The sequence below is a fragment of the Misgurnus anguillicaudatus genome, chromosome 10, assembly GCF_027580225.2.
Source record: "Misgurnus anguillicaudatus chromosome 10, ASM2758022v2, whole genome shotgun sequence".
Lineage (NCBI taxonomy): Eukaryota > Metazoa > Chordata > Actinopteri > Cypriniformes > Cobitidae > Misgurnus > Misgurnus anguillicaudatus.
In genome coordinates this window covers 35,629,460-35,648,413 of record NC_073346.2, presented here as the reverse complement: position 1 = coordinate 35,648,413, position 18,954 = coordinate 35,629,460, and the positions used below count along the sequence as shown (strand labels likewise).

At 38.6% G+C, this 18,954-nt stretch overlaps 1 protein-coding gene and 2 long non-coding RNA genes across 15 annotated transcripts in view; 1 reads left to right on the top strand and 2 right to left on the bottom strand.

Annotated features, from left to right (window-relative positions):
* Positions 1-18,954, bottom strand: part of syngap1b (synaptic Ras GTPase activating protein 1b) — a 198,908-nt gene that overhangs the window by 140,694 nt on the left and 39,260 nt on the right. For all 12 annotated transcript variants that reach the window (XM_055211197.2, XM_055211184.2, XM_055211194.2 and 9 more), the window contains exon 2: positions 12,164-12,300. In XM_055211197.2, coding sequence (XP_055067172.1) covers positions 12,164-12,300 — 137 coding nt within the window. The remainder of the gene's footprint in view (positions 1-12,163; positions 12,301-18,954) is intronic.
* On the top strand, positions 8,265-10,389 carry LOC141367297 (uncharacterized). 2 transcript variants are annotated; one of them, XR_012371626.1, is made up of 5 exons: positions 8,265-8,840; positions 9,369-9,451; positions 9,549-9,680; positions 9,769-9,869; positions 9,980-10,389. It is a non-coding gene; the product is annotated as an uncharacterized lncRNA (long non-coding RNA). The 2 variants fall into 2 exon arrangements; XR_012371625.1 differs by having other exon boundaries at positions 8,266-8,840; positions 9,769-10,389.
* On the bottom strand, positions 9,866-11,566 carry LOC141367298 (uncharacterized). The gene is made up of 3 exons (XR_012371627.1): positions 11,227-11,566; positions 10,485-10,621; positions 9,866-10,165 (listed from the first exon to the last, which is right to left on the bottom strand). It is a non-coding gene; the product is annotated as an uncharacterized lncRNA (long non-coding RNA).

Genomic DNA, 18,954 nt, shown 5'->3' with positions numbered 1-18,954 from the left:
CAAAGTTTTCAAAAGCAGTAGCAAAACAGTGTTTGTACATGACAAAATAACATTTTTCCAATCACTTGGTGTCATCTCTTTATTTTAATGTTTTACAATTCCCAAAATCCTGTCTAGCATAGAAACTGCATGCTGTTATGACAAATATTATTTTTTAGTGGTAAATAACAGCACAAAACACATTCCTTGACCTTTGTTTGTGCCTTCAAGACTTTAACTAAAATAAGTGTCTAATAAAATAGCATCAAGAATGAAAAAATCTCTACAATCTAGCAATAAACTATAGTACTTTATGGTTAGGACTTAGTATATCCCACTAATCCATGTCTTGGATATGTCCCACCCTAACTTCCTGTTTCAACAGGAAATACGCCAACACAAGAGTGAAAAATGTGTCAAGCCATTTCATTGACATAATCTATCCTAAAGTATTCATAAACAGTTAATTTTTCATTTATAATGGACTCTCATTACTGTAAGAAAACGCTAATGGCAAACATTTGTTATGCACTGTCACACTGTCAGCCTCAAGCACAGGCTTCTCAGCTGACAGTGTCCAAACAAATTCATTTATTTATTCTGACATCTATAAAAAAAAACGTACTAAAGGCAACAAGACTGGATGCAGAAAGCATTTCGGTTAGTTTGTGGTTTTAAAGTCTGATCCTCGGTCAGCTACAGGAATGACTGCTGCCCACTCACAGCTAGACAAACCTCGCTCCGGGCTTATTTACGTAACAGGGATCACGGTGGCACAGATCCACACGAGGACCATTCATATGAGCGCTGGTGCACAGAGCGTTTGCAAAGTCGGACGTGGGCCACTGTCATCGCACATCAATTAGGATCTAATGGCATGAGAGAAGATCAAATCGTGACTCTCTTCCTCCCTCTAAAGGCTGTTTCCGAACATAGCAACAAGTCATTGTGTATTTATCATCCATCTACTATACAGTATTTTCATGTCTTACTTACAGTAAATGTATTTACTGTTAAGCTGCTTTGCAACAATTAAAAATAAAACTGAACTGTGTCAAATGATTTTCATTGCATACGATCAGCTGAAACCTGAGGGGTTAATCTACTACACTCATAAAAATAAAGGTGCCCATTCATAAATTGTCCATAAAGGACCTTTAACATCTGAAGAAACTCAGTTTCACAAGAGGTTTCTTGAAGTGGCTTTTTAGAACATATAAAACAAATGTTTTTTTTATTAAATGCTTCGAATGAATGGTTCGTTGGGTAACTAAAAATGGCACCAGTGTTTAAAAGGTTCTTTACTGCAATGAAAGTTGTTATAGCAAAAGTTGTTAAAAGAACCATTCCTTTTTACCATTTCATAATCTTATTCACTACAAAGAACCTTTTTTTGAAACAGAAAGGTTATTTGAGGGTATTAAAGGTTCTTTATGGAACCATTCAGATAAACATGGTTCTTCAGTTGTTCTCAAACTGGGGGCAGGAGAAGGTTTCATGGGGCACCAGTTTTATGACATTTTATAAAATACATGAATTTATCATAAATTCTGTGTAATTAAACCTCAGCAATATAAGGCTACTAACCAACAGAACTACATTTACACTATGCAATATGTATAATTTATTAACAGTTCTTTCTGGTTCTCGAATCTGAGTGGCTAAGAACTATGCGATATTGTACTGATAACGGCACAGTAACCGCTTCACCTTTCGTATCATTCTGCCACCTAGAGAATGGAGGTCCTAAACAGGCTCATCTCTGAATGGAAAAACACAGACGCGCTGTTTTTAAACACTCTCCGTGTGTCTTATTAGTTCCCTAGCTCGTGAATCAGTCGGTGAATCCCAATCGGAAGTTATAATTCCGTTAAAGATCAGCGATCTCGGTTTTTCTTCTGGAGCTATATCTCTTATCAGAACACGAAAACACCGTGGAACTGCAGGTAAGCACCGCAGCTTTTAAATGTGGACTTGATCATTTATTTAATCGCGACATGACTATTAAAACATGTTATGAGAATATCGCCACTGGTATATTTGTAAGCAGCATGCAAAAACATCTCTCTGACACTTATAAAAAACAGTTTTATATAGTACTGACAAGAACAAAGTTTAATAATAATCGAGTGCTCGTATCGCGTTAAGAGTAAATGGGAAAGCAATAGTAACATTATAGAAGTATAGTTTTATTAACTTTTACCTCGCGCCAAAACAATAACAACACAAAAGACACTAAATATGAATAAGAAAACAAGTAATAGTTTTATCATGACACCAAATACTGCTGATCTCATTTTGACCATCAAAAACAAACAAGGCGAATATCAGAGCCAGGGAATCCCTGTCAGAGATTTAGCCCAGAGAGGGCGGTGGTCAGCGGGGCGAGTGAACACTGACGTCTGCTCATGCTTTGGTTCTCATACGTACCAAATCTCACTAAGCAAACATTCAAACAGGTGCTATCTTTACTAATCGACTGTAGATTTAAATATAATACATATACATTCTCGACTGAACTAATCTTAAAACTACACTTTGTGACCAAGAAACGTTAATATAAAGAAACGCCTATCCATCCATTGAGTTATTATGGGATTCAAAGCAGCCGAAAGTGTTACCTGTCATTCTGGCCGCCCTCAAATCCGTGGCGGAAGAAGTAGTTCTCAAACAAAGAGGCTTTTAAAATAACTCCGTTGTTGTTTTCTAGTTTTTGTTTTTCAAACGTGTGCCGTCGAACTGTTGTATAAAAGCAATATCGCTCTCGGAGTCGTGCGATACAGCTCTACTTAAATATGTTTTGTTTAATTAACATTATACATTTTAGAATGTTTTATGTCATAAATATTCTTTCGGGGGGGCCACAAAGGGATGGCATCATGAAGCACCTGTTTTTAATAGTCTATGAGTTATTTGATCATTCTATGGAAATATACATTTTTCTGTCCCTAGCTTTTACAGAAATATTCCACTTGAAAAGGGTTCCAATTTCTTTATATTTTAATATTAAACAATGAGCCCTATCATACACCCGGTGCAATGTAGCGCGACACAAGTGTCTTTTGCTAGTTTCAACCAGGCGCAATGATAATTTTCACGTTTAGCGCCACGTTGTTAAAATAGCAAATGCATTTGCGCACAATTTTGTGCACATGGGCCTAAAAACGAGGTGTGTTGAGGCGCATTGTTGGCGCGTTGCGATTTTGAGGCAACCAAAGTAGACTATTGCATTGACCAACTAAAACCTGGTCTAAAGTCTAAAGTCAATGGCGCAATATTGTTTTTGTTATTTAATGAATAACATGTACAAACTGAAAAAAATGAAAATGTATAAACGGGACGACAACATGAGTTTGCTTATCAAATGTCACTGGTGTTACCGTTTAAATTATTACTTTTTTCTGAAAAAAAAAAAAAAATCCTGATATTTTAGTCACCCCCATGTTATCCAAAATGTTGATGTCTGTTTTGACAATTTGTTCAGTTGTGAAGAAAACATTCCAGGATTTTTCTTAATTCAATAGACTTTATTGGACCCCAAAAGTTTACAGTTTAAATGCAGTTAAAAATTGCAGTTTTAACACAGAGGCAAATGAGGCATAAGGATCTTACAGTATCTAGCAAAACAATCATCATTTTCAGCAAAAAAAAAAAAAAAGTATTTTAAAACCACAACTTCTCGTATAAAGCTGTGTGAAAAGGTCACGCATGACGTATGCGAAACTACCGCCCCTTACGCCTCATTTGGGATCGTTTAGAGCCCTTTGAAGCTGCGTTGAAACCGCAATTTTAAACTGCATTAAAACTGTAAATTGTTGAAGTTCAATAAAGTATGTAAAATTGAAAAAAATCCTGGAATGTTTTCCTTAAAAAGCTTAATTTCTTCTCGACTGAACAAAGAAAGACCTCAACATTTTGGGTGACATGGGGGTGAGTAAATTATCGAGATTTTTTTTTTTTGAAGAAAGTGGAATAATCCTTTAACAAAAATCTCTTTATTTTGAAATAAAAATAACATCAAATGAAATCACTTTTGATTTAATTCTTCCCATTTCCTGAAGATCTATAAAGAAATGCTCATGTTAAGTCACTGTCTTTTTTTATTCATCAGAAATTCGAATGATTTCATATGAAGCTTTTAGTTAAGAGTTTTAACAAACCTGATTAAAATAAATAAAGCATTATTTCCTTATTTGTTGCATTATCTTTTTCTTCTGTAACTCCGACTACATGTCTACAAAAAAATGGAGAAATAATATTTTTTAAAATCTTTAAAGGAATAGTCTACTCATTTTCAATATTAATAAAGCAATAAACCCCAAGAAGCAGTGGGTTGCCGGTGCATTTTGTAACAGCTGAGGGGCGTTGTTGGGCACGACGCGAAGCGGAGTGCCTAGACCCCCTTGGCTGTTATAAAATGCACTGGTAACCCAACGCTTCGAGGGGTTTATTGCGTTTATAAAACGGTTACTTCATATGCATAACGTTAGCGGGATTTTATAAAATAAAACACAAATAAGTTGTAATTATATTAGTATAAATATTACTCTTCCGCTAAACAAAGTAGTTCCTCAGAATCAAGTGTGGCTGCAACAGAGCGCAGTTCACAAACAACAGAGACGCAGCAAAGACACAATGAAAATATGATTAAAGACTGTGGTGTTTATTTTATAAATCAACATTCATCTAATTTATACATTAACATTTATATCGTGCAACTGTTGAAGTGATGATCAAATATGCTTGGAAGCATGCTTAACTTTTTCCCCGTCAGCGTTTTTTTTTAAGTTGCCACCCAGTTTTAGTTGAATGCCTTACAGAAAAATGATCTTCTTTAAATAAACATAAGATATCAAATGAAAGAACAGTCCATCCGCTTTCCAACAACATAAAAAAAAAACGTTTCATCCTACCTTCATTTGTTGTCTTATCAGTTATCACCTCTCAAATTTTCAGCTAAATGCGGAGATAATTCCATTTTTGTGAGGAACTTTGTAAGAGATCAGATTCAGAGCCTGATCAAAACACACGCTAAATCCACCACAACGCTGTTGTATCGAGTGAATGCCTCAGTGTTTAAGTTGGATAAGATTGCCCTCTAGTGGATAATAGCCGAAATATCAATAAGACAAAAAAAACTTCAGAGAACGTTTTCTCTTTATTGATGAAATGTTTTATTTATTGACATTTATCTGGATATCGCCATAATTGTGCAAAGGTAGAAAAATAAAAAAATGATTAAAGACTGTGGTGTTTATTTTCATAAATCAATACGCAGCAACAGTGGCGCAGTGATACTTGTGATGCGGTCTGAACCGTGGGTTTACCGGGGTATTTTATCACGGCTTAGAACGCGTTTCAACCAATCAGAATGAAGAACCAGAACGAGCCGTTTTATAAAATATGTTATTACCTTAACTAAGAATTGTTGATACATCCCTCTATCATCTGTGTGCGTGCACGTAAGCGCTGGAGCGCGCTGCGACGCTTCGATAGCATTTAGCTTAGCCCCATTCATTCAATGGTACCATTTATAGATAAAGTTAGAAGTGACCAAACACATCAACGTTTTTCCTATTAAAGACGAGTAGTTATACGAGCAAGTTTGGTGGTACAAAATAAAACGTAGCACTTTTCTAAGCGGATTTAAAAGAGGAACTATATTTTATGGCATAATAACACTTTTTGGAGTACTTCGACTCGCCTGAAAAGTTTGCTCCCCTTCTCACTCTCATAATGGGAGAGGGAGGGTGTTACTGCGCCGAGTCGAAGTACTCCCAAAAGTGCTATTACGCCATAAAATATAGTTACTCTTTTAAATCCGCTTAGAAAAGCGCTACGTATTATTTTGTACCACCAAACTTGCTCGTATGACTACTCGTCTTAAATAGGAAAAACGTTGATGTGTTTGGTCACTTCTAACTTTATCTCTAAATGGTACCATTGAATGAATGGGGCTAAGCTAAATGCTATCGAAGCGTTGCAGCGCGCTCCAGCGCTTACGTGCACGCACACAGATGATAGAGGGATGTATCAACAATTCTTAGTTAAGGTAATAACATATTTTAATATTGAAAATGAGTAGACTATTCCTTTAACGTTGCCAAAAAAGTAAGGTAACACCAGTAACAAAAATGGTACATGCACCCTTTAAATAAATGCACAAAGAAAATTAAAAGCATTAATTTATGTGTATTCATAAAGTAAAAGGTTAATCTAATAATGTGGTTAAGGTGAAAAGGTCACTTTCTTCCTGTGTTTTTGAAGTTTTGATTGTGTTTACGTTTATGTTTCGTGTGTAAAAAAACACAGTATTTTTCACATAATTTACCAGAATGATATCGCTGCAGGTCAGCAAGCTTTATCCTTTTGTAGGTACGTGACAATCTCCGCTGTCGCGGCTGTCAGTTTGGTTCCCCTCGACGCAACTTTGGATTTCCTCAGGCGAAGTAAAAACATTCTTGAAATTGTAATAGACATTTAGTTTAATTTCTAAACTACAAGTGAACGAAATTTCAATTATTTTGAACGACGCGCACAGTAGTTTTACCACCCGCAAAATGGAAAACAATGGGAAAAAATAAAGTGATGACTTTCTAGTTTCAAATGGCCAGTATTTTGTTATTCTTGAACCCATAGACATGGTTTTGTTGTCATTTAATATTTTTTTTTCAAGCTCTTTCTATCTCAACAACTAGTTTTAGAATCCCGGCACCTCTTTTGGGCCACTTAAAGCACTGGTTGTAGTCCAAACTAGCTGTTCTCTGTAGTCCTTCAAAAGCAAATGTTCTTAAAGGAAATATATCGCTTGGCATTGAACTTTGAGCTTTATAATTTTGCAGGCATTATTTATGCTCTAACAGCAACATTACACATTAGCTAAACTTTGAAAAACGGGATCACGAAAAACGGCCGCTTTAAATGTTAGAACAAGAAGTACATTTTAAGACATCTTGCCATACCAAAAATGAACATTTCTGTAGAATGACCCTATTGTTTATTAATACATTGACATTCTCTAAATATTGATGTTATTGTAATACTCTAAATGCAAAGATTAGCCAAACTCTTCCTAAGATAATGGATAAAAACACACATACAGTGTGAATGTGAAGCACTACTAAATAATTCTTAATTTATGACAGGTACACGGCTCTCCGTTCTGCTGTTAAGTGAGGGCAGCACAAATCGACTGGAAAGGAGTTACTGCATTTAGTCTTTAACTAATGAGAGAGAACACACTTCTGCAGACCCACACAACATGAATGTCTGCAAGGAGGAGATGGTTGTCATTCACTACAGGACCTGAATGAAGAACCTCACATATACAAACAGAGCAGAAACTGTCCCCTGCAGGAGATAAGTGACAGGCATGTATATACAGGGTTCCCACAACTTCAAATTCAAGGACTAAATTTGGGGACACATTTCAAGTGAGAGCAAGGTTACATCGTGTTACCTTTTAAGATACATTGTTACAGTTCCCTTTCGAGCTGCATCACTGCGGTTACACTTTGGGGACGCCTCCAGGGGTAAGTGCGTCTGAATGTGTACATCAAATTCAACCAATGGTGAGGCTTGATGACAAAGACAGGGTGACGCGGGAGCCAGGAAGTATATCGCTATCTGAAATATTGCCAAAGACGACATTACAGGGACACAGGAAGTATGGCAAGGGAGACGCAGCGTCTCGTTCCCTTCCCAGGGAACAACAGTTATATAGACACTTGAGAGACACAGGCTGCGCACGTGCTTTAAATTGAAACCCCTCTTTAGTTTAGGAAAAGCGCCGTTTTGGTTGACTTTCACGGAGACAGCACTGTCATACTTGCGATCACTCAATTGGTTAGACTGTCACAAAGCCTTTCTGTATATTTCTCATATTGCATCCTTTCTACACTTGCGTTGGGTGACTCCACGTTACGTGGTGGTGGACAGCCAATCGCCGGTGCTTTAGGTCCTTACACGCAAGTACAGGCTCACACAGACACAGCCGCTTGGCTTTTGGAACCAAAATTTGGCACCGAAAGAAAATAAAAATTTCGATACTCAAAGCATCAAAGTTTTTCGTTCGATACCCTAACGGTATCGAAGTTCGGTACCCAGCCCTAGGCATATGTCAGTGTTCATCCAATCTCGAATTTTACAACGTAGAATTGTAAGAACTGGCAACCCCGACTTTCGACGAAAAACACAAACCTTGAAAGTATATTTTTTGTCCTGGCATCCACACAACTAATACAGTTCATAACATAACCACCTCCTTGATACTTTAGCTATGTAAATACATTAAAGAGCACCTATTATGAGATACACGTTTTTAAACATCCTTTTGTGTGTAAGTGTGTATTAGTACATGCTAACGATATTCAAAAAGTACATACCTCAAAGAAAACGATGACGCGAGTTATCGTCTCTAACGTTCGAGGACTACAAAAAACACTCGGATTGTAGGCAACAGTTTACTTCCTGGGATTGGTGACGTAGATAAGACCAACATTATCATAGTTCAGCCCTCTCTGCTTGGCTTGGGTACGCCCTCAAAGACGGGGGTGGAGAGCGCTGAGTCAGAAGAGAGCTAAAATGGCGGAGGTTGGGAGTCCCTGCTTTGACCCTGTTTGCAAACTCTTGTTTCATTGTTTAAGCGATTAAATCTCTCGAGTAGACGCTGTCTCTTTAGATGCAAGGGCAAAATAGCACTTTATGGACTAACACAGAGGACATCATGTTTAATACGGTTCCGGAAAAATCCAGTCAGAAGTTGTTCACGGAGTTTTCACAATAACTGCTTCTCATGAACCAAAGCTGCGCGACGTCTCCTCCTGAAAGTTGGATTACCGTGCACTTCTGGATCACAGGCTGTAAGTATTCATGTTTATTATTTGCCTTTACTGTAAGTTACGTTACCTGTAACCGGAGCTTAACATTATGTGCTTGTAGAGCTCAGATATATATCTATGTGTAGAGCTAAGCTTGCAAGCTAATTGTTTTGTGTTGTAATAATGTATTTCATAAACAACGTACCATATTTACACACGTGTGTGTTGAATTATGCAGACTATCGTTTTTATCGATGTTTATTTAGACGTGTTTACAAACTTGCTAAGCTGTTCCAGCTAAACTGTTACCGGTAAAGTTTGTTCTCATGATCAAACTCAAGAAACTCGAAGTACAGATGATTTGTTTAACGTGATATGTATTTTACTGTTGTTTTTCTTAGATTTTGAAACGAAGTAAACACGTAATGTGTGTTGCTAATGTTGGGCCATGTAACATGTAATACATTAACGTTTTAATGAATAGTCTAACGATTTATAATCGTTGTACTCTATTGTTATAATATGTCTTTTTGACTGAATACATGTTTGTTTTATTTGTCTATATCCTAGATTCGCAGCTGGACACATCCTTCTACACTGTATGCAAACATGCAACATCATTACACACAGTACAAGGCATATGAGGAGCAAAGGTGTGTAACACATATGATGTATTTAGCTAGTGAAACCACTACCAGTCTTAAATGTATAACTGATGATGACAAAGTTTTTTTCTCTGCATAATCATAGGAACCCAGGCAGTAGCATCGTTTCACAATGTTTCAATCACCATCATCAGTGGATGCCTTTGCCGTCCGTAGCCTGAGATTTCAGATTTGCAGCAAAAAATGTGACTTTCCCATTTATTGGAATGCTGTGCAGGTATTTAGGTATTTTAGTTACTGTGTTAAATAAAGTAAAGTAGTATTTACTTTTAGAATAAATGAATTGCATATTTATATTTTTACAGGTTGTACCTTGCAGCCATCCATTACAATGTCACCAAGCCATAACAAAAGCAGGAGAGGGAAAGTACAAGGCTATGTTCCCAAAACACACAAGTGACATACTGTAAGCAGTAATGTTTTATTTCAAATACATTCATAATTAAAAACTTAATGTATGAAGCAGGGAAATAAATTATCAAAACAAAAGATTTATTGACTGCAATATTTGTACAGTTATGTGGATGATGTGATCAGGCTTGTGTTTGATGAGGTATTTGAAGATAAGCTGAAGGAAACCCCGATTCCAATGGACCTGGCATCACAGTTTGAGAGACCTTCAAAGGAGGACGTGATTGCATGCCATCTTCAGTGCAGGGGTCGTCGGAAGCCAACATTCCGATCAGGAAGCTCCAAGCATATCTGGAGAACAACACACGACAGGATGATAACCCTAAAGTGTCGTCTTAGATAGCACCAGCTGACAAAGCTTTGATATGCCATTTATCTGAATAGATAGCTGTAAGAAGTGAATTGAACAATTTTTTGAAAGAAGAGCACAATATGGTTACTAAAGTATGTTTATTTGTATATTGTTTAACAGTTAAATATATATTTGTAATAAATAAACTTTTGACTGACTACTATATTTTCTTTAAAGTTACATCTTTTGTTCTTTTGGGTACTTTGTTACTATAATAATACTTTAGTGTTATTGGTTTAAAAATGTAATAAAACTTACTCTAGTCCTGCGCCTCAAAGGCTTATAGTCGGTACAATAAATGTTCTGTGTGTAGGGATTTAGACAATTTGTGCAAAACCTGGATGATGAATCACGCAGGTAAGAGGCCCTGGAACCTGTTGCATTCTCCTTAAAACCTAATAAGTAAAAACATAGCACAGTCAAATAGTATGTAAGCAGTATTTTATAATGAAGTTTACTATAGTAAAATAATGTAGAAATTACCAAGTGAAATCGTTTTATAATCATTTCAACAAATACTTTCTATGTGCTACATTTGGTGTTTCCATATAGTTTGCACAGTAATAGAGTATGTAAACAGTCTTTTATAATACATTTTACTATAGTAAAATAATGTAGAAATTACCAAGTGAAATCGTTTTATAATCATTTCAACAAATACTTTCTATGTGCTACATTTGGTGTTTCCATATAGTTTGCACAGTAATAGAGTATGTAAACAGTCTTTTATAATACATTTTACTATAGTAAAATAATGTAGAAATTACCAAGTGAAATCGTTTTATAATCATTTCAACAAATACTTTCTATGTGCTACATTTGGTGTTTCCATATAGTTTGCACAGTAATAGAGTATGTAAACAGTCTTTTATAATACATTTTACTATAGTAAAATAATGTAGAAATTACCAAGTGAAATCGTTTTATAATCATTTCAACAAATACTTTCTATGTGCTACATTTGGTGTTTCCATATAGTTATGTAGTACGTTATAATTACCTTTTGGATGTCTTTGCAACACATTTTCGTCTTCGTTTAGCATTCTGGCAGAGCTAAGGACACCTAAAAAAGTTAAATCCAATCGCATTCATTGACGGAGATCGTTTATATCGTAACGGCCTTCTGAACTCTCTGGATCGAGCTCGAAGTGGTAAGGCAGTACAGACACCATCGTTTATAGAGAAATATAACGCTTGTTTACGTTGCCTCTGAGGCTGTGACTCTCTCAGTCAGAACCGGTGTGTCAACCCACACGTAGTCAGGGGCGTAACCTTTCAAACACACGACGAACCCAGCTGACCAATAACAGTTGAGTAGTCATCTGACCAATCCGATTACACTAGAGATTTTGGGAGGCGGAGACAGGAACTAAACCGAGCGTTTTTCAGACAGTGGGAAATCGGTGAGGTATGTAAGCAATTTATAAGACTCACAATGCATTAGTTCAAGTTTTAATAACATGTATGTACTATGGGATACTGCATTTACGTGCTAACGTGCCAATTTATTAGCATAATTGGTGCTCTTTAATTTTATTCCTAGAAAAAACAAAGACAACTAAATATAGACATACAGCATATGTGATTTGAACTTTAGGTACTTTCAGAAGAAATCACTCAGTTTAAAGGACTTTGGCTAATGTTACAGGACATGAAGTGATTATATTTGACCCCGTCTGTAAAAATTCAGCTAAAGGAATTTTTTATGATTTACTGTTTTCTACATAAATCATCTCAGATAATGTAAAGAACATTCTGTAAAAAATATAACCTTGATATCTTTAATATTGACTGAGTAAGGCTGTGTCAAAAAGTACAATTAAATTCAACTCAGTGAATGAAAGCAAACTTTGATGCCCCTAACCAATTGGATTATCAGACTTTAACCTGGATTTCACAGACAGGGTCACATGCAGTATGTGATGGGGTGCCGGTACCTCCTCCTGGTCCAACATGTAGAGCTGATGTCCAGAGATCACACACAGACGAGGGTTCCAGTCGGGTTGCTCGTAGGAGGGAGCAGCAGCGAAGGAGGGCTGGTGTCGGTAGGACGGGGGGACAGCACACCTCGCATCTGTAAGAGAAGAAGAGAGGACAGAATTTAGGAGATGAGAAGAGATGAGAGTTTAGGGAGATGAGAGGAAGAGGATGAGAGGGTGTGAAAGGAGAAGGTTTGAGGAGATAAATGGAGAGAGTTTTAAAATATGAGACGGGGGAGTTTGAGGAGATGAGAGGAGAAAATCTGAGGAGATAAGAGCTGAAAGTTTGAGGAGGAGATTTTGAAGAGAGAAAAAGAGAAAGATTAAGAAGTTGAAAGGAGAAAGAGTTTGAGGAGATAAATTGAGAGTTTGAGAAGATGAGAAAATCTTAGGAGATAAAAGCAGAAAGTTTGAGGAGAAGAGAAGAGATTTTTAAGGAAAGAAAAGAAGAAAGATTGAGGAGTTAAAAGAAGAAAGAGTTCGCATGGAGTTTGAGGAGATGAGCGGAGAAATTGTGGGGAGATGAAAGAGGAAATTTTCAAAAGATGAGAGAAGAGAGAGTTTGAGAAGTGAAGAAAAGAAGTTTAAGGAGATTAAAGGAGAGTTTAAGGAGACGAGAAAAGAGTTTAAGGAGATGAGTGGAGAGTTTGAGGAGATGAGAAAAGAGTTTGAGGAGATGAATGGAGAGTTTGAGGAGATGAGAAAAGGGTTTGAGGAGATGAATGGAAAGTTTGAAAAGATGAGAAAACCTTAGGAGATAAGAGCAGAAAGTTTGAGAAGAAGAGAGTAGATTTTTAAGGAGACTAAAAGAAAGATTGAGGAATTAAAAGCAGAAAGGAGGAGATGAGCGGAGAAATTTTGGGGAGATGAAAGAGGAAATTCTCAAAAGATGAGAGGAGAGAGTTTGAGAAGTGAAGAGGAGCAGTTTAAGGAGATTAAAGGATAGTTTAAGGAGACGAGTAAAGAGTTTGAGGAGATAAGAAAATCTGAGAAGATAAGAGCAGAAAGTTTAAAGGAGAAGAAAGGAGAGAGATTGAGGAGAGAAAAAAGGAGAAAGATTGAGGAGATGAAAAGAGAAAGGGTTTGAGGTGATATTAGAGTGAGTTTGAGGAGATGAGCAGGGAAAGGTTGAGGAGATAAACAGAGAGAGATTGAGGAGATGAGCGGAGAGATTTTGAGGAGATGAATGGAGAGAGTTTAAGGAGATAAAAGAAGATGTTTTAAAAAGATGAGAGAGTTTGATAAAAGGAGAAGTTTGAGGAGATTAAATGAGAGTTTAAGAAGACGAGAAAAGAGTTTGAGGAGATGAACAGAGGATTTCAGGAGAGGAGGAGAGAAGAGCAGAATGTTTGAGGAGAAGACCAGAGAGATTATGAGGAGATGAACCAAGAAGGTTTAAGAAGATGAAAAGAGAGTTTGAGATGAGAAGAGGAGAAAGTTTGAGGAGATTAAAGGAGAGTTTGGGAGATGAGAAATTAGTTTGAGGAGTCCCAGCAAGCAATTTTGGCAAAAAACAAAGCAAAATTTGGACTGTCAGTGAAAGTCTAATAGACGTCTAACCATAGCCCATGAATAGACGATGCGCATACGTTTAGAATATGTAAAAGAAATGAAAGCAAACAACTTGAACACCGGTTGACTTTGCTTTCATGATGGAATATATTACATCTCCAAGTTATTTGGCAAAAACTGCATAAAACCAAATTCAAGGTTATTTAGGTTAGAAGTGGGTTACTCATAGCCGGACCATATTGGGTCTATACAGTAGTTAGGGCGCACTCACATTATCCAAACCAAACCATGCCCCAGCGCGATTGTTACCCCTCCCTACTCCCCCAGGTGCACTCACTCACACTGTACTTTTTATCGATCCGAGTCCGGGCGCGCTTTCGTCATTAAGACGCGATTGTTTTGAAAAAAGCAGGAAGTAAAGCTCTTACTGAACACTGGAACCCACCGTAATGATAAGTCTGTGTTTTTTATTCAGAGTCGTTTAGTGCGCGATTATAGACAGCCCTCTCACATGTCATCATATTGCTTAGTTGATCTGTCACGTGTGCAGCTCGGACATTCACGTAACCCCGCTGCTCGCATCAAAAGGTTTTTACGGAGGCAGGTGAAGATGAGTGGTCGCGCAACTGACGTCTCCATCTTTTGAGACGCGCTCAGGCCCAAGTGAACCACGCTCCAGCCCACCTCTGCAACCCGGCCGCGGCGCGATTAACCAATCCGCACCCAGGAACAGAGCGATCACACTAGTCAAACAAACCAGGCTTTGGGGGTCAAACGCGCCCGAGCGCGGTTTGGTTTGGATAGTGTGAGTGCGCCCTTAGCCATCATTTCACTGTCTCTGTTTTTGCTTGCTGGGGATGAATGGAGAGAATTTGAGGATATGAGAGGAAATTGTTTGAAGAAAGAAAAGAGTTTCAGGAGAGGGGAGGAAAGGAAATAAAAGGAGAGTTCTTCTAATAACTGAAATACATGACTTGCCCATATTAGAAACAACTGAAAACATTTTTTTTATTCTTTAAAAATACGTGAAAAGTGCTTGCAATGCAAAACTGCTTCCACAATGCTAAAATATATGGTTGGCAGGGCATTGCTATGGAGTTGCTAAAATGTTCTTGGTTTTGCTAGGCCTGTAGGTGGTTGATTACTCCAAACGTAGCACAGCAGTCTCCACCATCAGTTGTACAGCAACCGCTGCAGAAATCAGCAGACTGTGATCAGAATCTTTGTCCAATGATTATTATCACAAAGAAAATATGTGAAGCAAAGGTCTGCTTTGATTGCATCAATATAGAGGGATATGTTCTTCTAAAAGTTGCTTCAATATCAATGCTCTCCAGGTTTTATGTAATTCAAAGATTATCCCAAAACAAAATACCAACTTTTGCAGCTTTTTATCATATTATTATATGAACTGCTATATACTTCCAGGAAAAGAATAACAAATACGAGTAGCTATACACGGTACTGTAGCTGTCAAACTAACCACGAGTGTTTGGCCTCAAATACACTAAACATAATAAATACTGTTATTGTCGTCGACAGACATGAATGCCACAATACAACTGACCTACATTTATATCTAAGCAAATGGCCCAGAATAAGACCTTAGAGACTCCAAGGCATCTTTCGCCTTTGACTCTAAACAAATAACTCATGTGTAGACTTTGATATTGATAGCACCGTACAGCCCCGAGGTTTCATCAGGTTTTAAATCGAGCCGTAAAGCTGTCATGTGCTTGACTCCGGCCCTGTCAGCCAAGGCAAGAGCAATAAAGGAATTACTGTGCCCTTTGACACTTCACTTCATCCCAGTTCTTTATAAAAGTTATGACAGGGCCATCTCTCACTCTCCTACTCTTTCACTTTGGAAGTTACAGATCAGATCTGATATTCTTCCCTGATGTCCCTGCTCCCGTTCCCCAAGTCCCCACCTCTGACCCTCCAGCCAATCAGAAGCAGTCCTGACAGATGGTGGCAGCATCCGAGAGATGCTGGACCAGCGAAGGAGAGTTCTGTCCAGGCTCGCACATATTTTTCAGATTTCCTCCAAAAAGTTAAAGACGACAGAGAACAACAGTCACAAAACAGACTGACGGACTTAAGCAGCCTTATGTTTGTTGAATTTAATCACAGACGAAAGGACTTTTCCTACATAGTTTTTGGCTTTTCATTTGTTGGAGATGGTCCTACTTCACTGATGAAGCCAGTCGTAGAATGGATTTGCAGTAAATGGAAAACAAAGTGTATTTGCTTTAAATCTATCAGATGCTCTACGATTACTTAGATGAGTGAAAGCAGACAATTGTACTTACATTGCACTCTATGAAGGGTTGTGCCGATAGACGATACTACTGTATCTTCTAACGACGATAGTCAGATGGTACAGTATGGACTATACTGGCTTTCATAAGTTCATCCCAGAAATACTCTGTCACACGCTCACCTGCATTTTTAAAACTTTGCCTTTGTTTAGCATGAGGAATATAATTCTTTAACTGTGTTAATAAGTCAGAATGCATACAATACCATTAACCCCCCTTAAGATGTTATTTCAAACCAGTAAGCTGTCTACTTTTGTGTTGCGCAGAAAGGAACAGTATAGGGTTTTGAAACAACACGGGGGTTGAAAAGATAACGACAGAATTTTGATTGCACGGCAAACTATTCCTTTAACTTGACAGCAGGCCAGGCCGCTCCTTTTACCCAAACAAACACAGTAAATGCAGTACTGCTTCGCATCCCCGCTGCTGGGCCTTCCAACACTCTCACTACTGCGCGCCGCGCTCTCCACTTGACAGTCAGCCAGCTGAAATCTTTTCCGCCATGGAAATAGCCTGTCACATCCAGCCATGTCCTGACGAGAAGTCCCGCAGAGCTGGAGGAACTGCCCAGCGCTCGGCTCATCAACAGCATCTCTTTCTCCATGGAAGACACAGCTCATGACAATTACTAATTCACTTTACAGACTATAAAAAATACAATGGTTTGGGGCAGGAAATACACAAACTGTATGCCTAGACGACACAGGGTACCATTGCACTTTTAGTGATCCCAGGCAAGAAGTCTACACGGGGGACAAACAGTACATCTTTATAACACCGAGAACACCCTGGGGAACACCCAGGCCCATCTGTGGCTTAAATGGGCCTGGTTGGCTATACCAAAACCATTTTTATTTCTTGAAATGTTTTAATATTAACTTAACTGGACTCAAATTTGGTGCCACACAAGTCAAATATTCCCACAAGGAAAAGTCCCAGTGGTTCTTATGGCCTGTTATCTGTTGGATGGAGGACTCTTATTGCCAACAGGATTCTGTGCCAGTATACATGTTACAACTCCCTATTTATTGAATTAGGGAGTCAAAAAACTAAAATTCACATACATACAGTGGTGGCCAGTGACTTCTTTTTGAGGGCAAAGCTTGTGAAAACATGTATTTAGCCGTCACATGTGTGGCTCGTCATGTCAAAATACGTGCCTGCTGCATATGCTTCGAAGACGTTTATGATAAAAGAGACGCTCACGTTTGCCAGATACTCACTTAACCTTATGTGTAATCAGAGTTTAGTGTTAAAAGGACATTCCACTTTTTTTGAAAATATGCTCATTCTCCAGCTCCCCTCCGGGTCTGGCGCTAGCACTTTTAGCATAGCTTAGCATAATCCATTGAATCTGAATAGAGCATTAGCATCGCACTCAAAAATAACCAAAGAGTTTTGATATTTTTCCTATATAAAGGGCTCGTTATAGTCGTGCGTAGGTCCTACGGCGTAGCCGCGACGGCGTAGGTTCTGCGTCGGTTTTCATTTATACTTTTGCGTCGTCCTCCGCGTCGACGTGCAAACACACGCACAAACTGCTGGTAGGCAGTATCCACGCCTGTAACCACAGTAGCAGCGCGACCGTCAGAGAAGAAGAAGCTTGGCAAGTTAACCCACAAACGAAGAAGAAACAGCAACTTGTTGTGTATGATTTGAGAAGAGCAGCAATGATGGAAGTAAATAAACAGTGACTTTTTTTGCAGTTTGAGTTAAATCACTCCTCAACTTGGCTCATCTTTGTTTTCACCGTCGCAAACGGAAATACCTATGACACAGTTTTTTTACCTGACGGGAGGGGTTCTGGTGGACCAATCACAGCACTTGCGGTCCGCGTAGAACTGACGCGCTGTAAACATTTTTGCGAGGTGCACGTTAGGCTACGCAGAGCTACGCACAGGCTACGGATAGCCTACGCCGTAGAACTTACGCATGACTATAAATCAGGCTTAAAACTTGACTCCTCTGTAGTTACATCGTGCACCAAGACCGACGGAAAATCAAAAGCTGCGATTTTCTAGGCAGATATGGCTAGGAACTATACTCTCATTCTGGTGTAATAATCAGTGACTTTGCTGATGTAACATGGCTGCAGCAGGCGTAGTAATATTACGCACTGCCGGAAAATAGTCCTCTTGGTTACTTTCAATAGCAGGGTACTATTTTGCTAAGTTATGCTAAAAGTGCTAGCGTCAGACCCAGAGATCAGCTGAATGGATTACAAAATGGTAAGAACCAAATGTTTAACTCTAGTGGAGCTGGACAATAAGCATATTTTCAAAAAAAGTGGAATGTCCTTTTAAGTTAGTGTCTTCCTAGCATAAGCTGGTGAAGGAAGCTGGTTTTGCTGGTGTAACAAGCTGGTCTAGCTGTGTTTTGGTCACTTTTTAAGCTGGTCTAGCTGGACTTAGCTGGTCAGGCTGGAAGACCAGCTGACCCACCAGCATGACCAGCTTTGTCAGGCTGGGAGGACCAGCGTAAACCAGCTAGTTCCACCTTAAACCGCTTAAACCAGCTACCAGCTTATGCTGGTCTTAGCTGGATTTTTCTGTAGGGTTGCGAGTATTTCGTAAACGTTAGTGTCTCTTTTGCCATAAACCCTTTGGACGCAAGTGCAGCAGGCATATATTTTGACAAGACACATGATGCACATAGGTTCACATGACGCACCAAACACATATTTTGACATGATGACCCACAAACATGACACTCCAAACACATATTTTGAATTTGCGCCCCTCGGAAGAGAAATCACTGGCCGCCACAGCGCTGATGAAACATGTGGTCGAAAAATACGACTTCCGGAAGACGTACCCGAAATCCTGGCCAGGACGCGTCCAGGAAAAATGGCACGTATAGTCACCCTAGTTTATATGGACAATGAGGTAGATTTAGTACTACAAGTTACCCTGGATT